This window comes from Dermacentor albipictus, chromosome 7, assembly GCF_038994185.2.
Source record: "Dermacentor albipictus isolate Rhodes 1998 colony chromosome 7, USDA_Dalb.pri_finalv2, whole genome shotgun sequence".
NCBI lineage: Eukaryota > Metazoa > Arthropoda > Arachnida > Ixodida > Ixodidae > Dermacentor > Dermacentor albipictus.
The window spans coordinates 10763292-10783969 of NC_091827.1; the positions used below are offsets into that span (position 1 = coordinate 10763292).

Sequence of the window (20678 nt, forward strand, 5' to 3'; positions counted from 1 at the left end):
CAGCGACAAGCGACGCGATAGAGATGGCTGTCGCGTTCGCTCGTCGCCTATACAAGCCGTACCCCATGCGAACGATGACTTCGAGCGACGTCTCCCCAGTGTTGCCGGTACGAGGGCAGCAATATAGGCGCCGAAACTAGCGTGACGCGTGCTTTATTAACTTAAGTTAGTGTGTTTTACTGTAAGAAAGCAGCATGAAGATATTTCTGAAGGGCTTCAAGTAGGTTCTTCGCACATATAAAGATTCAATCGTTTGCTCGTTCCGTGCGACAATCGGAAATACTTGAGTTGTGTATACATCCAGCTACGGCTTCGCGCTGTTGTCTAGTCGCTCATAGCACTTCCGGGCGACGAGCGACAAATTCTAGATTTGCAGAACCGAGCGATCGCGCGACAAGACCGAGCGATCTGTTCAAGCGACGGCCCGATCCGTCGCTCGAAGCCGTCGCGCACAAAATCGCGCTCATGGGCTTTCCGCAATAAACCAGCCACCAAGCAGTCGCCTTGACCTTTGGGAGCCGGTGTCATCTGCAAAGCTCGTCAAAACTCACTCGAGTGCTTCATCGCTCAGCGGTTCCATGTCCGGCGCACTTTCTTGTTTCTATGTGAATTTAACTTTCAAAATAACATAATATTTTTAATATACGGTCCATATAGGAAATTTGGATAGCACCATGGAGTCCCTGTGCGCGATTAATGGTGCTATAAGAGACGAGTTTATACACAGTACCGCTGGATTCAGGCACTACAGAACGCAAGTGTTTATAGACGCGCAAAGTACAAAACATTTACGAATACACCTAAGAAAGGAAGGGAGGAAGAAAGGAAAATGTCGAAAAAAAAAAGACGTTTTACTGCCAATTCCCACAAACATAACGGCAACAGAGATGGCTGGTACATGCACGCAGCGAATTTTTCACAATCTACACAAAATAACCGAGCAGGCACATCGCAAAGTGAGGATCCGCTTTCGTAATGCGCGTGCACGCCTTGACATTTCGACAAGCGCACGTACGTGTGACGCGCTATTAAAAAATCACGACCGAGACCCGCAACAGCCCTGAACACCGCGGGGCGCGGCTCGTGAAAGTGCTCAACGGGTCATCTATCGCTGAGGAAAGAAAAGAAAAAAAAAGCAGAAGATAAAAGAAAGAAGAAGAATCAGAGAGAGAAAAAGAAAGGAAGGAAGCAGAACACACACACACACACACACACACACACACACACACACACACACACACACACACACACACACACACACACACACACACGCACACACACACACACACACACACACACACACACACACACACACACACACACACACTCAGCGAACGTCGAGATCGCGAAAACTTATGCTACACTATAAAATTATTTACACCCCTAAATTTTAAAAAAGGTGTAAATTTGCCTATAACTCACACCCTTAGGGTTTCAGTTATATAAATCACACCCTAAGTGTGTGAGTTACAGACACATTTACACCCTTTTTCATTTTTAAGGGTGTAAATTACTTTACAGTGTACGCCGAGTAACCTTACGTAACGCGCGACGACGACGACCCCGGCCGATGGACGGGCCGCGCGCGCTGGGTGACGAAACCGCGCGCACGCGCCACGCGGGCTGCAACGGAACGCCGGTCGATGGGACGCCGCGTGGTCACGAGCACGCACGCACACCAGCCGTATACGTTGATAATATCCCGGCGAGAATTCGGATCACGCTGGTGCACGCAACAAGCGTACGACTGCCTGCCTGCATGCCGGGTCGACGAGCATGCAGGCCCCGACAACCGAGGCAGAAAAAAACAAAAGGACGACGATGAAAGACGACAAAAACACGGTGCTTGTCGAGGGAGAAATGTTGACGAGATACATGGAGAAGTCTAAGTACGTTTAGGGATTCTATATATGCCCCTTGCGTCACAGTGGCACCTATCCATTCTGGAGGACTGGTCAAGAACGGGCACATGCCCAGTAGGCCACGCTGTCGAGAATCCTTATATAACTCTTTCGTTTTTTTTTTTAACGCTGCACACAACATGTGTGTGACTCGGGCAACTGTGGAGCGACCCCCGAGCACGAGTTGCATTACTTGTACACGTTATATGACGACATCTAACGCTGTACCTTCTTCGGTCTCTGCATGGCGGGTAGTCTCCATGGCCTAACGAGTCGCAGGCTCAGAAGGAAGCATCGCGGCCATTGCCGCAATCCGTGGATTTCAATAGGCTCCGTGATCGGTGGCGTGCACGGGTATCTCTGCGTGTTCACATTGCTAATGGCTCCACCCTTGACTTGTATGTATATACGCAACTAATATATATACAGGCTGAGTGGGTGTAGACAAAAAAAAAAAAATCCATACTTATGCAAGAAACCGACGACGCACTAGCGCTCCACGCCACCACTACAGATGTACGAGAAGTAGAGTTCAAGTGCCTACACAGAGAGACAGAAACCCTACCAATTTGCTTTTTTCTTCTTCTTCTTCTTTTTTTTTTTTTTAGTGAGTAACCTTTTCTGGAAGGTTTCCAAACGGGGATCTCGTTCGAGCTTCAGCGTGCAAAAGCACCCTAAAGGCAATCCAGTTCTCGTTGTCGTCACGTGTCGTTGACTCTGAGGGGACAACAACGACAACAGCAACAACCGCCGTCGCCGCCAAACGAGCCAGCCGCTTCGTTCCGCTGTGCGGCCAGTCGAGAGCGGCGCTCTTCGCAAGGCGCGGGCAAGTCGTCCAGAGCCTCGAGTTTCCTTTCTTTTTTTTCCGGGCGCAGAAATAAGGGAGTTAAAAGATTAGATAAACAAAAAGAAGCGAGGTGCTCGAGGAAATAAAGGGGGTGTGGGAGAAAACCGCGAGGGCTGGAGGACGTACAGCGGCGTCAAAAGTGGGTCGCACGGCACGTATCGCTCCACCGCGCGCGCGCGCCACTACAGCGCAGCCCGGCAGAGGGCAGTGCGAGACATTCTAGCTCCGCTTCTACGCGGACCGCTGTGGCGGGAGGACGGATGGACGGACGGGTGTCAGAAGCGACATCTGGGGCAAGCGAGCACATCTCTTTCTCCCACGACTCCGGACAACGCTCTCGCCTTCGTCCTCGCCTCCTCCGAGGGCGCGCTTCTCTTCCCTCCTCTTGTCCTCGTTGCGTGCTGCCCCCTTCGAACTTTTCTTCGTTATCTTCGTTCGGCGTCTTTACTCTTTTGGCGTTTTTCACTGGTCGATCTGGAGCGGCCGCCGAAATCCTCGAGCGAGCGCTCGGGTTTCGCGAATCCGAATCGGCCAGCGGAGCGCAAAAATGCTCCGTGGGGGATCACACAGGAAGTCTGCGTGCACGTCGCACAAGCCGGTTCCGGAAACCATGCCCGACTTCTGCTCTGTACGTTTCCACGGCAACCAAACTCACCGTCCCCCGTGCGTAATTTGACCACGGCAATCGCAGAGTCCGTCATTTCCATGTCGCGCCCGCAAGGATTATGCATGGACAACGTGCATAGAAGGCTTCGTACAGCACCTGCGTCACCTAGTAATCGCTGTCGTCCGAGCTGTCATCGCTAAACGCGAGCTCTCCAGCAGCAACGAACGTCTGATTTTGCGAAGCAGCACAATGTTGTGCGTACCAACCGGTACCGATTTCGCTTGAAGACGGAAGTGACGCGAGCTATTTCCGCCCGAATCCGCGCCTCGGCGGCGGAGCAAGTAAGAGCGAGCCGGCGCGGAGCGAGTTGATCCGAAACGACCAGTGGAACGCGCGAACCCGCTCCAGATCGACCAGTGAAATTCGGATTCGTTGCCACGGAGCAAGAAATCCTGCTCCGAATCGACCAGTGAAAAACGCCATTTGTCTCCCCTTCCTCCCCCTGCCCTTTCTATCAGCGCACCTAGTTCCCATAGCGGGCAGCACCGAAAGTGACGGCCGCACCTCGTCTTTTTCTCAACATCCAATTTATTTTATTGCGATAACAATTATACGGACACTCCGGGCGTATTTCTGCCGTCTGCGACGGCGTCGCCGTGAGGTTCCGCAAAACGCCCAAGGGCGATAAAATCGTCGCCGCGCGCCGTATGCTGCATGTGCGAGTGAAAGCCTGCGAGGGTGAGCGCGCACGCAACGGAGGAAAACGGGGAGGAAGCAGCGCGCCGCCTTCCGTCGCGCGCAACGCTTCGGGAGGAGGGCAGGGAGGGGGAAGCGTTCTACTCCGGGCTGCACGAAGGTCAATTCGCTCGCTGCTGCTACCGCGCTTCCTCACTGCAGCGTTTTCACAGCGAGTTTCCGCACTCATCGAGTCAGATGTGTTCATGCTGGCTTGCGCGCGTGACATCATGTTTGTTAATTTATTTAGTATGCCTATGTTTACAAGTTTATACGGCCGATAAAAATATCCTTATTTCGAATAGCTGTCGACTAAGTTGCTATCGCAATCGATGCTTTGCCTTTCGGACGAAACCGCGACCTTTTTTTTTTTTTTTACGGCATATTACAGTTAAATAAATGCGTGCAGTCCTTCTTCGTCAAGAAAGCCGCGTAAGTGGCCTGTGGAACTTATATCCGACAGTGCACAGTGTGTGTGTAGTTGTTGTTGCAAACGTTCGTTCATTAAGGTGTACTCTACAGCGGCAGGAGGACGAGGTGGCCCAGAGGCCACCAGGAGCATGACGAGGCGAGGCGCGCACCGAATTCGACAGGAGCACTGACGCCGGCCCGAAACAACGAGGGCGCTCGCGCGGTGAACAATGGCCGGGAACGGCGCGAGGAGAACCCGATCCGCGTGCCGGAGTACGATGAACCAGCTGATCTCGCGCGCGCGCGTGTGTTCGTGGCTCGGTTTCGTGGAACGGCAAGCCCCTTTTGGCACTCGCCGACTCTTCTCGAACTGATCGATTTTCTTCTCTTTTTTTCCTCCCCCTTCTCTCTCTCTCACTCACTCACAGTGCAGCGATTACGGGCAACGTGTGAGCGGGTGCGTTCTCGGCGGATCGATAAGCGATGCATAATTTAGGCACGCACCCACGCCCTCACGTCCTCGCCCTCAACCACCCGCAATCGTCCTTGTCGCCTATACAACCAAGGTGGAAATTCGGGCGACAGCGTGCAAACCGCAGGATATGAGTGGCGATTCGTGTACGACGCGCTGAGCAAATTTACTAGCGGTATAACAATTCCGAAACTACTCTAACGTACTGCTCGATCTGTTTCTCGTTACCTTTGCATTGTGCCTTAAATTAAGGCTCGTTAAACCGTCTACAGAGCGATTACACATCGCACGACGACGCAATTACGCGTAACTGGCCTTTCCGATCAGGTATTTCCTATTACAGCGTTTCGATTTGTGCTGATGGTAAACGCAGTACATACATGCCTCGCCCGTACGGACTTGACGATCTTGCATTGAGTGCGCGTATATACCGTGCGACCCATGTAGAAATGGCGTGGCGCCTCCGAAGAAGCGCCCGAGTTCATCTCACAAGCTCTTGCACACAGGAAAACGTATTACTCGGCTAAGCAACGCGAGAACAGGACTACGAAGAAGAGGACGCTACTCATCAGTGTTTCTATTTTAGAGATATCGTCACTAGATTTAGCGACTTCGTCTGTTTAGCAACATGCTCCGCTATTTAGCAACGGCGACTTTTTTTTAGCGACATGACAGGACAATATGGCGACATTTTAGCGACTAAGAAGTTAAGGAAGACGGTTCGTAAATGTGGTTTTAGCACGCATTTGCTATTGGAAAGGTAAACGTAGGCGAGCGAATTTGGCTATATATACGGCGCGTGGGCTCCGTGATCACGATGAAGCAAGGGTAATCTCCATTCATTAAAGACATCTATAAGATGCGGTTAATTGGGCCGAGTCTTCAGATTATGCTCACAAAAAGCGTGTGTTCCCCTTTTAAATTATTATTCACGAAACCAATTAGAATGTGTTTTAACGCTACTGGTGCTGCAGTTTTACAAAGTTCGATTGGTAAATGTTCAGCAGGAAATTAAATAACCAAACCTTATTGCAATAAATTTTACCGATAGGTTTCGAACGCAGCACGTGAATAAGGTAAAAAGAAAAAAAAAAAAACGGAAGGCGTACACATAGTATATCGTATAGCGGCTGGGCTCCTTCACGGGAAGCTTATGCGATTGTGAAAGCATGCACCGCTTGCGTTTCTCACAGCTTTCGGACAAATCGATACTCCAGCACGTGGGAGCGGCCCGCATCAGTCCCAGACTGATCCCTCAGGACCTAAATAAAGTTCTTCATACCATACCATACCATACCGGAGGTTCGAGGCAGATCAAGGGGCAGCAGCGCAGCGCTTGACTCGTAAAAAGGTCGCGTGATACGCCAACGCCACGTTAACAACATCACCAAGCGGGTGTCGCACAATGTGTGTAGTTCTCGTTGCACGATCGAGCGCCGAACACTGTATGTAGTTAATTTGCACCAATCGCGTTTTTGACATGGGAAGATCAGACTAGCCGCGTTCTTTGGAGCCTTGCTGGATCTGTAACACGACATCATGCATGCGCACGCATAATGTCCGGTGTCATTAACCGTTATATTGTAAACATTCGCAAAGTATATAAGAAGCCCTCTACCCTCTGCTGGTGAATTCACTGTATATATAGGAACGTGCATCGTTTCGATAGATTGGTTACGCCATGATATAGCCTATACTGCACTGTTCCAAAACGCCAACATATTTAAAATTGTGTTATCGCTCTCGGCGGCAACTTCAGGGACATCACTGCGAAATCTAGCGAACATTTAGCACCTCTCTCTCTCTCTCTCTCTCTCAGCGACACGCTCGATATAAAAAATGTTGCAACACCGTCTGACGTCTACGGCGTCATGGACGCATATGTCGCGAGCCGTTGACTTTGTATCACCTGCGACGTGTGTCTACGCGCGTTCTCTTCGTGGTTGACAGTGGTTGAACAACGGATGCCGCTGGGGCCGCGGTTTCGACAAAGGAACTTGTGTTTGTCTGGACTCCGCGAAGAAATTAAATACTGCATTTCACCAACACCGTGAAATTCGGCTGAAGTGGATCACGTGAGCCATTCAACCTGAAAAAAGGAACCAGAGGAGGTGCTCTCCTCCAGTGTAAGCTTTTGATCGCCTTTCCCGCTATACGCCGACTCAATGGATGCTTTGCGGAAGCATTGGGAGCGCACATTGGGCGTGGCCTCCTCCACTGGAACACGCAGCGCGCTCTCGTCACTGATTGGCTGACGTGAGCCCTATAGCTATGTAGCCTTCGCTGCACTTGCCACCACATAGCTGTGCCCCGCGGAGTTGGCAAGACACGTCGCAGTGGCGGTTGAAAGGTTCTAAACTGGACTTCGCGTTCAACGCGTCGAACAGGACAGACGACGGCACACTTGTGAACGAGCAGAAGAGACAGGACATGAGTGCTTTTTTGTTCTGTGCTTTTTTTTAATGTCATCTGTATTTCATACTGTAGTACTCCAAAAAGTCCTTATAGTCAGCACAGATCTGCCCTGTTCACTTGTCCCTCGTTGTCTGCGCTGTCGTCCCCCGTGTTGACGGTGGATACGCGGCGGTGTTCTCGCTGCACCGGCTACATGTGACGAGGGCCGCAGGTTCTCGCTGCACACTGCACCTAAGTAACTGCAACACAGCCGGTGCGACGCGCAGCGCTGGCGTCGTGTGTTCCAGAAACACACCCTCTCCCCCTGCAGTTAGGTGCATGCCGCGGAGACCGAGCAGACCTTGCACGCTGGTCATTATTACGTACGCCCAGCGCTGGGTGGGGGCGGTGGGGGAGCGCAGGTCGGCGACGACGACGACGCAAGCGTGCACGCGTGACACAGTCACGACTGAGTGCCGTGGCGAGCGAGAAATAAAAGGACATCATCAGGGTCCGCCCCGGTCCATCAGCGCCGCGCCGTGAATTCCATTCTCTGTTCTCCTCTGCGGGGCCTGTTCTACCACATCTCCGGCTGGTCGGCCGAGCGCGAAAAGCTGAGGCACGAGCGAAGCTATTAAGAGAGAGAGAGAGAGCATTGGTGATGATGCACGAGGACTGGCGTATGTTCCGAGGGAAGGAGGGTTGGCGCGTCCGAAGAACGCGCATGCGCGCGACGGCGCGGCAATGGACCGTATATATACAAATCCGGTCGCGAATCGCATGGGTGCGCGAATGATTGATTTTTTTCGAGACCCAATCGGACTACGAGTCGCATAGTGCCAGAAGCATCCTAAAAGCAAATAACCTTGACGTGCTAAGTAAAGTGCACCCCACACTAAGGGCAAATGTCCACGGTGCAATGAGAAACCCGCATTATATCACATAAGATAGGCACGTCAACAAACTGACGTGTAGTTGCAATCATGTCACACCCAAGTGCTGTCCAGCGACCGCTGCGAAGACCAGCTGCAGATCTAGTGCGGCGTGCACGACGGACAGCAGAGGCCAGCGGAGTCCTGGACTGAGGTCAGCCGACCACTGCGATAGAGGACTCGCGAAGCACCGGGTGAAGACCTCCGGGGAAGACACGAGGAGGAGGGAGACTCCCCTGAAGAATCCGCCCCAGCCGCAGAAGTGCAATATATATATATATTAGAGCTCAATAAGGTTTCCAAATAGTTTCCGAATAATGAACAACCGTTTTCTTTGTTAACGTAAGAACGATGGTTACATCGTAGTATATTCACAACATTAGCAAGCCTCTGCGATTACATCGCAAATTACGAAGCGTTCTTCATTAAGAGCACATGTAAAGCATCACGAATAAGCAATTTGTTCGCACCTAGAGGCTTTATATACAGTGAGCGCGAATGATGTGTCGGTTTCGCCTGAGAAGTCCGACTCCGTGGTCGACGTACATATGGCGTGCTCCACTATATAGGTAACTTCTCGTGTTATACGTCTACTATGGCCGCCGGTATACCATGGCCGCCAGGTCGAAATTTACTGCACCTTCGCACCAAGTTTATTTGTCAATGCCCTGAGTTGAGGACCTGAAGTATTTGAATATTACTCGAAAAATATTCGCATTTACAGAAAGTCACTTGATTCCGAGACCAAATCGAACGCGGCAATATTCGATTCGTTATTCGAAATTTTTCGAATATTCGCACGCCTGTGTAGCGAATCACGTCAGCAGCTTGGAGAAACCAGCGCTGAAGCTTCGTGTGTCGAAAGCAGCGCCGTAACGCACGACCTAACAAGCGGAGGTTAACAGTTTTCGGCGGTGGACCGGCGGCGATTTCGCGTAGGCAAATTCACCGCTCATTTCAACAAGGCACGAGTGTGTGTGTGAAGTGACTTTAGAGAGAATGGAAGAGATAAGTGCAGTGCCGTAACTGTCTCTCACAGGATGACGCCTCAACAGCACTGCACGGGGAAAGGGGTGTGGGGAGAAAAAGATGAAAGAGGAAAGGAGGAGGCGGAAAAAAGAGAACATAAGCGAATGCGGGGCTCAGAGCCGCGCTCTTAGTTCTGTCGAACTGCAAAAGTCAAGTGGTGCCGCAAGCGCACTCTTGACGATAGACGAGTGGGCAACAGGAAAAAGCAGCGCATTGTTCGTGTCGCAAGGCAGTTCCAAACGCCGATACGAAGAACACAAGTCCGTGCCCCGCTTATGAACTGACCGGGCACCGGGTGTTCTATGGCAGAGCGTGAATCACACTTGCGTTAGCTCGGTCAATCCGGCTGATTTGATCGCCATGTTTCTCTTTTACTTATTTGTTTTTATATTATTTTTAAGGGAGGGAGGAGGGGGAGGGTCATGTCGGCGGTGCAATAATCGTAAGTGTAAAGCGCGAAGGTTAAAACAGCCACCCAATCAGCCACCCTGCGAAAGCGCAATAATACCACAAATTGTCGACGCCGCATTCTCGGTCTACGCACAATAAGACAACATCCAGCAGCTGCACTATAGATACATACTACAGGTATACTGCTGCGAACGCACGCACAGTCTGCAGCCCGTCACTCGGCCATTCTGTATAGACAAGTCCGGCTCACGCTCTACGTTTTAGCGCTGGCTGACCGTGCGGAATTCAACATGTAGGGCACTTACATTCAAGTCAAGCTCCCGAGCAATTCCGCGTTGAGTTGAGCAGCTTGAATACACCAACAGGTGATCGAGTGCACGAGCGAGTGAGAGTGCACTTCGAGTGCACTTCGCCATATGCGCGTTGTTTATAAAGGCGTTCCGTATAGGTGTTCGCCAAACACGACTATACGCTCCAAATTAAGGTGTTTATCCTGTCCAGGCCTATATAAGTTAGACGCGAGTATGTTAGGCACGGGAATTCAGCGCATCACTACCAGATTTACCGAGAGTGCTTATCCGTTCCCTCGTGACGTCACGTTCAAAAGATATACACGCGGAGGTATAGATAAAGAAAAAAAAAAGTTATTTTCGAGCACATACTGTATATAGATACATCGCAACACCGTTTTTTTTTTTTTCTAGAGACAACCGCGATCACCACCATTCAAAGCGCAGGACTTGACCATGCCGGGAAACACAAGCCTCAACCGGCTGTTGGAGTAACTATTAAAAACAAATAACAAAGCACATAATTAAGGTGTTAATTTACCATATCCAAACGCAACGCACAGACCATGGATTGCACGCTGCATGTAGTTGTCGGGAATAATTTCGACCAGCTGCGGTTCCTTGACGTGGACAAACGATGTACGGCATACAAGAGAGTTCTCTCTCTCTCACTCTCTCTCTCTCTCTCTCTCCTTTTTTTTCATTCCATTCTTATGGGAATGCAACGAATGCGACCGGGAATCGAACCCTGACCTTATGCTCAGCAGGAGGACGTCGCACAGCCACTGAGCCACCGCTGCTGGCAGTTGGTACTATTGGAGTTCGGGACGGCTTGGGGAGGACTTCGTTGCCAGGCCCATCTGAATAAGGACCAATACCACTTCGTTTCACAATTAAGTACGACACTGCAGTAGTGCATAGAAATAGTGTTCTAGCGACGGTCGTTACAATGCATGTGTCCTTTTTCGTGTGGTGCTGCGCGTCACACACTGCAGCACATATGTTCTGCTGACGTCACGAGAACCGTTTCGAGCGCCAGAGAGCGCCTCGTACTCTTCCCGCTTCAGCGGTAAATTATCACACACGCATATACATATATAAAAACTCCACTCAGTAGTGACGCTTATCCATGTATTTGTTATGTATTATACATAATTTGGCGCCCGATCTACTATATGGCTTCAGTTTACTTAAGGCAAAATCTCCCTTTGAGAAGTATTTCTTTTGGGATGCATTCCCAAACAAATGGTGTCTATCCAGGGTATTGGTTCACAGTCATCTCGTAGTATTTTGTTCACCCGCCGAATGTCGAGACAAAGTCGGATTGCGTTGTCTGGCTTCTTTTTTTTTTTTTTTTCAAATCCCAACGATTGGTGACTGTGGCACGGACTTGTCGATAAGTCCTTGCTGAAGCAGTTATAGTCTTATTCGACGCAACAACCGTCAGCCGTGTCTCAAAGATGCTCGTTTCGCGAAAAAAAAAAAAAAAAACATGGGGACACCTTATGCTTTGCGAACACCCTTCGCCTTGTGTCCAGGTCCTTGCGCTTCAAGGGCTCTACTACGGCAGTAGTGCTTTAAGGAATTTTTAGCCTGTGACCAATTTTAGCGCATTGCAATTGTTTCACAATGTATCTTTCGCGTCCTTGGCACGCATCATAGTCATTGTCATAGCTTTATTACATGTATTCTACCATCTTTTAGGCCCCTTTACAGCGCTGTCACATCCCTTGTCCGTAACTTATAGCTTCACATTGAACACATTCACACTGGCCTGGCGGTCTTTAGTCATACTTGGCCCTTGCGCCACAAAACACTACATTCATAATCATCATCATCTTTCCAGAAGGAAGACGAACACAAGAGAGAAAGCGAATCCCAGCGTTGCATCGGCGATCGCCCTCACCGCACATTATCGGCGTTGTAAGCGACGAACAGGGAGAGAGACGCGGGCGGCGAGGTACATACACGAGGCACAACATCGCCGATGACGCCGGGCCCCTATCTCGAATCTATCCCGTCTACGCTACCGGGACGGTTTACAAAGCGACGCTTCGAGCACCCCTCCGTCATCATCACCTCGAATACGATCGCTACCGCCGCCGCTTGGCGGACAGATTGCGATCACAACGGGGGAGGGAGGCCTATGGGGGGGCTCTGCAGACTCGCTATAGTACGGAGCAGTGATGGACAGGCGATATAGGCGCCACCTCAGACTACCCGAAGAATTTTATGTTCCTGTCGAGTAAAAAACTGTACAGCTATATATTATCCTACGGGAAATTGATATGTAAATTGTTTCTTTGCGGGACGGGGCGTGTATAGTTGATTAATGTATAGGCGCCTGAAAATGACTAAGGCCATGTTACGAGATCGCAAGTTCGCACGGTGCCTATGGCCGCAGGGCTTACACAGCCTTACGCTTTAAATCAATTCCGCGTACACGATGGATTCTATATTACGTACAGACAAACAAGAAACAAAAGAGGGGGGCAGACCGCTCTATATAAGGTCTACGCCCAATTCGTACATTCCACGGATTGGTAAATACTTAATGTTTTAGGGAGGGTGGAGCTGTCGGTTAATTGCCACGCGCCGTCTCTGCAGGCCTTCGCAGCGCTGCGCGGAACTAGACGATTGAGCACGCCGAGCTTGCAGGCGCGCGTTACCGGCGCACCGCGCTCGAGGAGGGTTCCCCCCTCGCGCTCGCGAAACAGAGCCGGTCCTTGCCGGCGCGAGCGAGCGAGCGGTCGGTCGGACCCACCGACGACGACGACGATGACGACGAGCACGACAACGCCGGGAGAGACACAGACAAGCGGCGCGTCCAGACCGGGCGACCGGGGCGCTAGACCGGCCCGGCCTCATTGAGGACGCATGACTCACGGCCGCCGCCTGAGCCAGACGGGAGAGAAAAAACAAAAGAGAGAGAGAGCAGGGCAGCGACAATCGCTACAGTACGCGTCTATTGCTCCGCTGCAAGGCGGCGGCAGCAGCAGCAGCGAGCTTGTCTGTGCACAACGCAGGACCGGCACAGAGAGAGAGAGAGACGGGAGTACCCGTAGCGACGACCAAGCGAGACACGCGCCGAGAGGAAGAGGAGGAAGTCGAGTCGATGGTCGGGCATGGGTGGGTCATTGTGAAACTCGCACGGACGGCGTTGTTCGCGCAAGCGTGCATAGCGTATAATGCGAGGGTGGGATTCGGCGCGAGCGGCAAACAGAAGCCACGCAGCCCCGATCACAATCGCCGGACGAGGACGTCGGAGAACGCGCGACGCACCCGTGCCGCCACCATGCGCGGGACGGACACGACTCTCTCGCGAAGCGCGGCCGCAACAGTACGGCCGCAGCGCATGCCGGCAGCACGTGCACTTAACGACGACAGGTGAACGAACAGCGCGCCGCGTATATGACGCTGCTCGGGCTCCGCGTTTGCGCGCACCCAGCCGCAAAACGCAACGGCATGCGCGCTGCGCGAATGGCGCAGAGAGAGAGAGAGAGAAAGCCGCGAGCGCGGCGTGGTTTCGGTGAAAGCGGTGGCCATAAGGAAAAGTGGACTTCCTCCACAAAGCGCGCGCGATTGGCCTCGTTTATCTACGTGCAGTCGCCGCACCACGCGAGCCAGCTCTGCTGGACTGCGGGGCGATCCGCGCGAGTCGGGCCGAACGAAACACGAACGCTCCCGTTTTTAGACGCACCGTTTGAGCTTCGTTATATATATATATATATATATATATATATATATATATATATATATATATATATATATATATATATATATATATATATATATATATATATATATATGAAGGTGACGTCGCAATTGTGTGTCTATAAAACGTCTGCGTCGCAGCTGGGCCACGCAATGAGTCCAAATTGGGTGTAGAGATAACAAAAGAAAGGAAAGCTCGAGTGAGCACTGCAAGGACAGCGTAACGGGCATAACGAAAGGAAAAAGGTAGGCTGCCTCTAATATATCGACATCATAACTTTACTCCTAAGTTTGAGAAGTCAGGCAATAGTCGATATCTTCTAGCTCAGACAGCGTTGCGTATATGTATATATGTGGGACGTGCGGAGCCCTGCAGAGGTTACCCGTGGTTCATTAACCTCACGTGGTGGCGAAAGAAGCGTGTCCCCTTTCGGACACGTGCGCAAGTTACGCTGAACAAATCAGATGGACGAGCAAAGTAGCCAATCTACATATATAAACGCGCCATAGCCAAACTCGTTTCTCCTCTCCTCGCTGGCTGGACAACGTATTACAAAGCGGTCACGGAGATTCAGAGTATACAGCGCATGAAACCAAATATGTACAGCTTCCATTCTCGAGTACAGCGACCATGTACTTCTCAATTAGTACAGATTACCACACGCACTGTGAGAAGGCTGTGGGTTAGGCCCGCGACCGCCGGTAACTACGCTGTCCTAACACCCTCCCTTCTTTCGTAAAGAATACGTGCAAACTTAAACTTCTTACAATTATTATAGTAGGATACAACTTTAAAAAAAAAAACAGCAGATGGCAGCCAAGGAACATGGACCGCGCCAGGTTGTTACTCCGCCAGCCAATCACAGGAGCAGACAAAATCGTCGACATGCGATCATTTCAAAATGGCGTCGTATTTTACACCTCCCGAGCGTCTGCTGTTCTTGAAGATTGATTGATTGATTGAAAACTTTATTGTTCCACCGAGCTGGGGTGCCCGCCTCTTAACCTACACGTCGGTAGGGGGGGAGGACGAAGCAGTCCCCGCGCGTTGAGGACGGTGAGCCTTCACGGCCTGGGAGCGTCCTACCAGAGAGAGACCAATGCGGAGGCGGAAAGATTCTTCTTTCGGCTTTGTAGTGATCGACAATTTCTCTGTTCTTGAAGAGTCATTTCATCAGCGGAAGCGATGAGGTGTACAACACGCACTGACAAAGTATATGGAGTCTGAGTATTTCACTCTTCAAAACTCCGCGGTACAGTTACATTTCACCGCTGACCCCGTTTCACTCATGAAACCTCACTGCCAACTGAACTGAATCTTGGCAATAAATAGTTGCAGCGAAGCAAGCGTTCTATTTCAGTTCAATAAACAATTAGGATTTCACCGTTGCCCTACAATAGACGAGTGAAAACGTACAAAATTACGAGCTTATAATTTTATTTCAGCGGTTACCGCCTAATTTAGGTAACAGGGAAAGTTTGAAGTACGAACTATTTGCAACCTCGGGGAGGAACAGCGGCTGGCGGTTATGAGGGCGTGGGCGGGGCTTCACTGAAGACCTGAGTTGTATAAGACTATAGACGCCTAACCCTTAAAACTTTGAAGGCTAAAGATATTACCTATCGAAACTTAAGTGAGAAACCTTATACAATTGTCAAAAACGATGTTTTTTAAAGTACTTAACCAAACCAATGAGGTTTCATGTGCAGAAGGATAGCGATTCGGACTAATTATGCAGGGATACGTATCATAATAGAGTGAGGGATGGAGAAAGAAAGAAAGAAAGAAAGAAAGAAAGGAAGAAAGAAAGAAAGAAAAAAAAAGAAAGACCATTTCACACGTGCTTGCCTTAGCTATGAACAGTGTCTGCTGACTTCATACGACCGTTATTTGGCTAAATAACGAGCTCCTTCAGTTCCGCTCATTCCTCTCCCGCACCGGGTCACGTGTGACGCGTTGCAGGGGACATTCCGACGTTCAGCGGCAGGATATAAAACTAGTCATCGGAAATGGCCCCCACAGCGGTATACGTGCAAAGTCTGCACCGCCCATTAAACGAGAGAAATGTCGATGAACCCACAGATGAACCCAAAGAGCATTCACATTCTTGAAACTCTCAATTGAACTCATTCTGCAAGCGGTGTACGCTGATCACTTAAATCTAATATTCCCACTCTCAAAAAAGCAATTCGCACAGACACGGGGGCTACTCTTATCGACCTCGATCATTCCGATATCGCGGTAGATTGTATCAGCAGAGGGACTGCCAAGTTCGAACGCATATTTTCGCGGCGCCAGTCCCCCCCTCCCCCCTTGCGTTTAGGCAGCAGATACCGATTACCCCAAAGTGAGCGCATGCATTCATTATGCCGCCGTCGGGTCACAATGGACACAGAACGAAAAATACGATGGTAATAATAACGAGCCGCTGTTTACGAGTTCGCGCGAGCGTCTTAAGCTTGGCTGTTGAGAAACGCGCCAAAACAACAATGAGGCCACACCATTCTTTGTTGCTGCGCAAGTGTCTATAACGGAGAGAAAACCTAAACTTTTCCGGCCCACTTTCCGTCGAGAAGTCTTTTCCACGTAGCCATGGCAACGGGCGCGGAAGACTAAGAAGCGTGCATAGGGAACGAAAACAAAGCCGACAGCTGCCGCCTCCAACAGACCGCAGAACAGAGCTCGCCGGGTAAAAGGCGTCGGTGACAGCCGTGCAGAGGGAATGGTAGAGGACGCGGGAGGGGGGGAGGCGTGGTGGTTCCTTAGCCGAGCTCTAAGACGGGGAGGGGGGGCTTGCAACACACACACACACGCACACACCTGCGCGTACGCCAAGCCAAGCCCCGACGCACGTTTCCGCGTCTCACGTTGTGCAGCCAAGGTGACGCGCAAGTGTATCATCAGCAACCACAAAGAGCTCGTGACGAGCCGGCAATGCAGACAAATGGCAGAGAGAGAGAGAGAGAGAGAGAGAGAGAGAGAGAGAGGGAGGGAGGGACACGTGGAGAAAACGGCAAGTCGCACACGAGTGCGCTGACGAAACCAGGAACAGTGTGCCAAGCCGAGGAGTGGCGCGTGTCGGAACAAATTAGTGAACCGAAGCACACAAACAATTCGATAGTCGTAAAAAACAAACAAAGAAAAGAACGACGAAACGAAAGCGACGAGAGTTGAAAGGGCGCCGCGTGACGCTCCGCTTTCTCGTACGGTGCGTCACGTTCTACGAGGTTCCTACGTCACGTTCCTCGAGGATGTTGGCACAACCAGGGCGATCAGCCAGCACGCGGTCGTCCCCCAAGAACGCAAGGCGCTAGTTAAGAAAAGCAGCACTTGTGGAGAAGTTCTTTGACGTTCAGTTAGCCAGCCAGCCAGCCAGCCAGCCAGAAATAAAATAAACAGGAGGTTTTAAGCGTGTTGAATACTCACAGCATAATATGAGAAATAAATAAAAGGTACGACGAAGTACGCAGGCCATTAATTAGACTCCTTGCAGGGTAATTTGGATGCAGCCTAATAAAAGGAGGCACATTAGCGCAAACGCAGGACAAGGCACACATTTTTAACGCGGATAATCGCGTTAAAAAATTAAATTATAGGGTTTTACGTGCTAAAACCACTTTCTGATCATGAGGCACGCCGTAGTGGAGCAATTTCGGCCACCTGGGGTTCTTTAACGTGCGCCTAAGTGTGTTCTCGGATGTTCACGGAAGTGTGTTCACGGGTGTTCTCGGATTTCGCCCTCCATCGAAATGCGGCCGGGATTCGATCCCGCGACATCCCGTGCTCAGCAACCCAACACCATAGCCACTGAGCAACCACGGCGGGTGCGGACAATCGTGTTCACTTACGCTACTCTTGCATCGGAGATGGCAGATATCCGTTTGAAAGGCCGCGGTATTGGAATGGTCGAACTATTATATTATACAAGATACACCTACGTCACCTTTTACGCGCAATCAGACCACTGCAGCGCATCTCATTCTCTTCGACCGCTATTGCAGAACGTCTACAGCAAGTCTTCGTATAGAGCTGAATTAATTCTTCCTAGATAACAGCGAATCTTAAAGCGGCCCGAAGACGCGATCTGTCCGTCAAGGAATCTTTATATCGCCAGACCATTCGGTGACCACAGGACTGTTGTTTGGAGACGCCGAGGTGAATGATCATTGTTATCTCATTTTGTCGTCGTAGGTGAAAAAGTTCTGAAGTATATACCCTTTCGACAACTTGACTGCACCTTTATATTCCTGGTATTATCTGGAAGCCTCCTATTTTAGAGGCTGTTATAGTGATGCTCACTTGACCATTAAGGAATTTCTACACGTTTCCAGGCGATCTCCAAGATAAATTCTTAGCACATTGTGCTATTTTCCGTTCCTTCCATCGTTCTCCTTTTGATTCACGTTCTGGTAAGAACAAGATGTCTTATTCAGTTCCACGCAACGATTTGCCAATTCACCACCTTCGAACGTCACCCAAGCTGCTGGGAGCGACTACAGTTCATGGCGGAGCCGTCCTCAGCTATCGCGGTGCATAATTCGAAGGTGCGAGAACACTAAGCACGCGCCGCCAGGCCGCACCCAAGAGAAAACGCCGCGAATGGCACTACTCGACAAAAGGCGGTGCGCGGCAAGTGTGGCTCTTGGAAGCTAGGCGTCCCCCACCCCCACCCTTTCTTTTCTTTCCTGGCGTGGTTTAGTGAGTACGTTGTTTATGTTAAGCACGCTGAAACAATGCGCTTTAGGCTGACCATGTATTGAAGGACGCAAGCTCACAGCAGCTCGAATGAAAAAGAAAAAATAAAAGGAATGAATGAGAAGCGAAAGAAGGGCATACATAAAAGGAACCAACGGAAGGAGAAAAAAACAGAAACACAGTCGGTCTGGGCGGCCAAGTGCAGGCGCGTCGCGTGTGGGACGACATGTCCCTCCTGTCCTTGTCAGCTACAGGATCACTGACGCTTCTGTCCTTGTCAGCTGGAAGCCTTTCCTGCCTGATTCGCACTACCACACGCCGTTCGTTGCGATGGATTCAACTGTGCGGGAAGCAGGAATGAGAAGAAAAAATAAATAAACAAACAGGGAGAGTGATGGAGGCGTGCTGCACAGACAACGTAGTGTCTCGATGTCTGGTAACGTTCCTAAACCACTCCTCCGCAGTGAAGAAAAGAAAAGAAAGAAAGAAAGAAAAGACACCACGGACAACGCTCCCGTACGTCCTTGCTGTTCGCCGTTCACAACGGCCCGATGACCTGTGACAAGTGAAGGAACGCCTTTCCGCCGTCCTTCTGTCGCGCGGCCAGACGCGGGCCAGACGTCGCGGAACGGCCCTAGACGTACTGCGCCAGCCAGCGGAAGCCGTCGCCGTAGCCCTGCCTGCGCAGCACGCTGCACATGAACGTCTCGAGGGGCCGCACCTCGCCCAGCTCGGCCCGGGGCACGCCGCCCTTTCCCGTGACCTGCGCCAGGAGGCCGAAGAAGGAGCGCAGCTCGTGCTCGCTCGCCGCCCCCGGCTTGTCGATCTTGTTGCCCAGCACGAGCACGGGGCAGCCGGCCAGCTGCTCGTCGGCCAGCAGCGCGTCCAGCTCGGCGCGGGACTCGGCGAAGCGCTCGCGGTCGTGCGCGTCCACCAGGAACACGACGGCGTCCACTGCCGGGAAGTAGTCGCGCCACACGCGGCGCGCCTGCACGTGGCCGCCCAGGTCGAACGTGGTGAAGCGCGCGTTGCCCACGCGGAGCTCCTCCGAAGTTGGGTGCAGCGTGGGCACGTGCTGCGCCATGCGGTCCTCCCGCAGCATGTGCAGCAGCGTCGTCTTGCCCGCGTTGTCGAGGCCCAGGAAGAGCAGCTTGCCGCCCTTCTGCCAGATGCCCAGGTAGGACAGCGCGTCGCTCAGCCACTCCAGCACGAACATCTCCGTGCACGGCGATGTGCTCGCGGACGACTGACCTTATCGCGCGAAGAAGGTGTGTGTGGGGAGGGGGGCGTAGACGTCTCGCGAAGTTTTCCTCGGGTCCGAGATGCGGGGACACGAAAACAGGCAGATGGCCCGCCACGCGCCTTCGGCACGAACCCCCGAGACGGCGACGTTGGCTGATTGGTCGATCCGAGGTGACATGGCTCGACCCACTATACGAGTCCACGAGTCGGACGGTGTGTCAGAAAAATAAAACTAAAAAGAAATTTTGCACATTAGAGATTACGATGATGATGATCAACTATGACGTGTACCCGCAAAGGGAGACGGCATGTCAACGATCGGACTGCGGTAGGAAGAAACATAAGACAAAGATGTGCTCATTAAGGAGAGAAGTGAAAAATGTTTTAAAAGACGCCACAAAAACAAGAACAGCGCGTAACTAGGCAGTCACACTCAGCAAAACAAAATTATTAAAAGTGTAAGAATGAGAGATAAGGAACTAGGATAAGTTCATTGCATGTGAAGTAATCAGTAAAGAAAAAAGAAGAGAAAAATAAAACATCAAAGAAGAAGATAAAAAATACCAAACATTACAAAAATAATATCTCTATCTCTCTTTTTTTTAATTTATCACGTAAGAAGATCGAATACATATATCCGATCAATCGCCCCGAGATGATGATGCGACTGGCCGGGTCGTGCGAGCTGCCGACGAGGTCCGCGGCACGGAGGTTGGTTCGCGAAACTCGCCTATAGGCTTTTCCCTCGTTCTAAATTTCAAAGATGCATGGAAAAATAGCACGAGAATGTCCCATGGTATGTATCAAGCGCAAGAAGCATTCCTCTTTATTTAGTTTATGCAGATCGTTGCCCCGGCTGTGGCAGTTCGCCCACAATCTTCCACGTCACGATTGAGTGCACTGCAAACCTCTTTCCTCCCTTGCCAACTCTCCTTTACCCACTACGCAACAAAGAGATGTGGGACGATGCCCTCCGCGACGGACCTCCCGAGGTCCT

The 20678-nt window shown here is 51.1% G+C and overlaps 2 protein-coding genes across 14 annotated transcripts in view; both read right to left on the reverse strand.

The window, feature by feature from the left end:
• The window catches only part of LOC135904374 (MAP/microtubule affinity-regulating kinase 3-like), a 139376-nt gene that overhangs the window by 91467 nt on the left and 27231 nt on the right, over positions 1–20678 (reverse strand). The window contains exon 1 of one of the 13 annotated variants that reach the window (XM_065435062.1): positions 10783–10800. The exons of the other annotated variants lie outside the window; for them this stretch is intronic. The gene's annotated coding sequence lies outside the window, so the exon portion shown is untranslated. Of the gene's footprint in view, positions 1–10782; positions 10801–20678 lie in introns of those variants that run through there. 13 annotated transcript variants of the gene reach the window in all.
• On the reverse strand, positions 18484–19915 carry LOC135904449 (uncharacterized). Its single transcript, XM_065435262.1, has one exon. It carries the CDS (start codon positions 19653–19655, stop codon positions 19074–19076), a length of 582 nt encoding a protein of 193 aa, XP_065291334.1. The 5' UTR covers positions 19656–19915; the 3' UTR covers positions 18484–19073.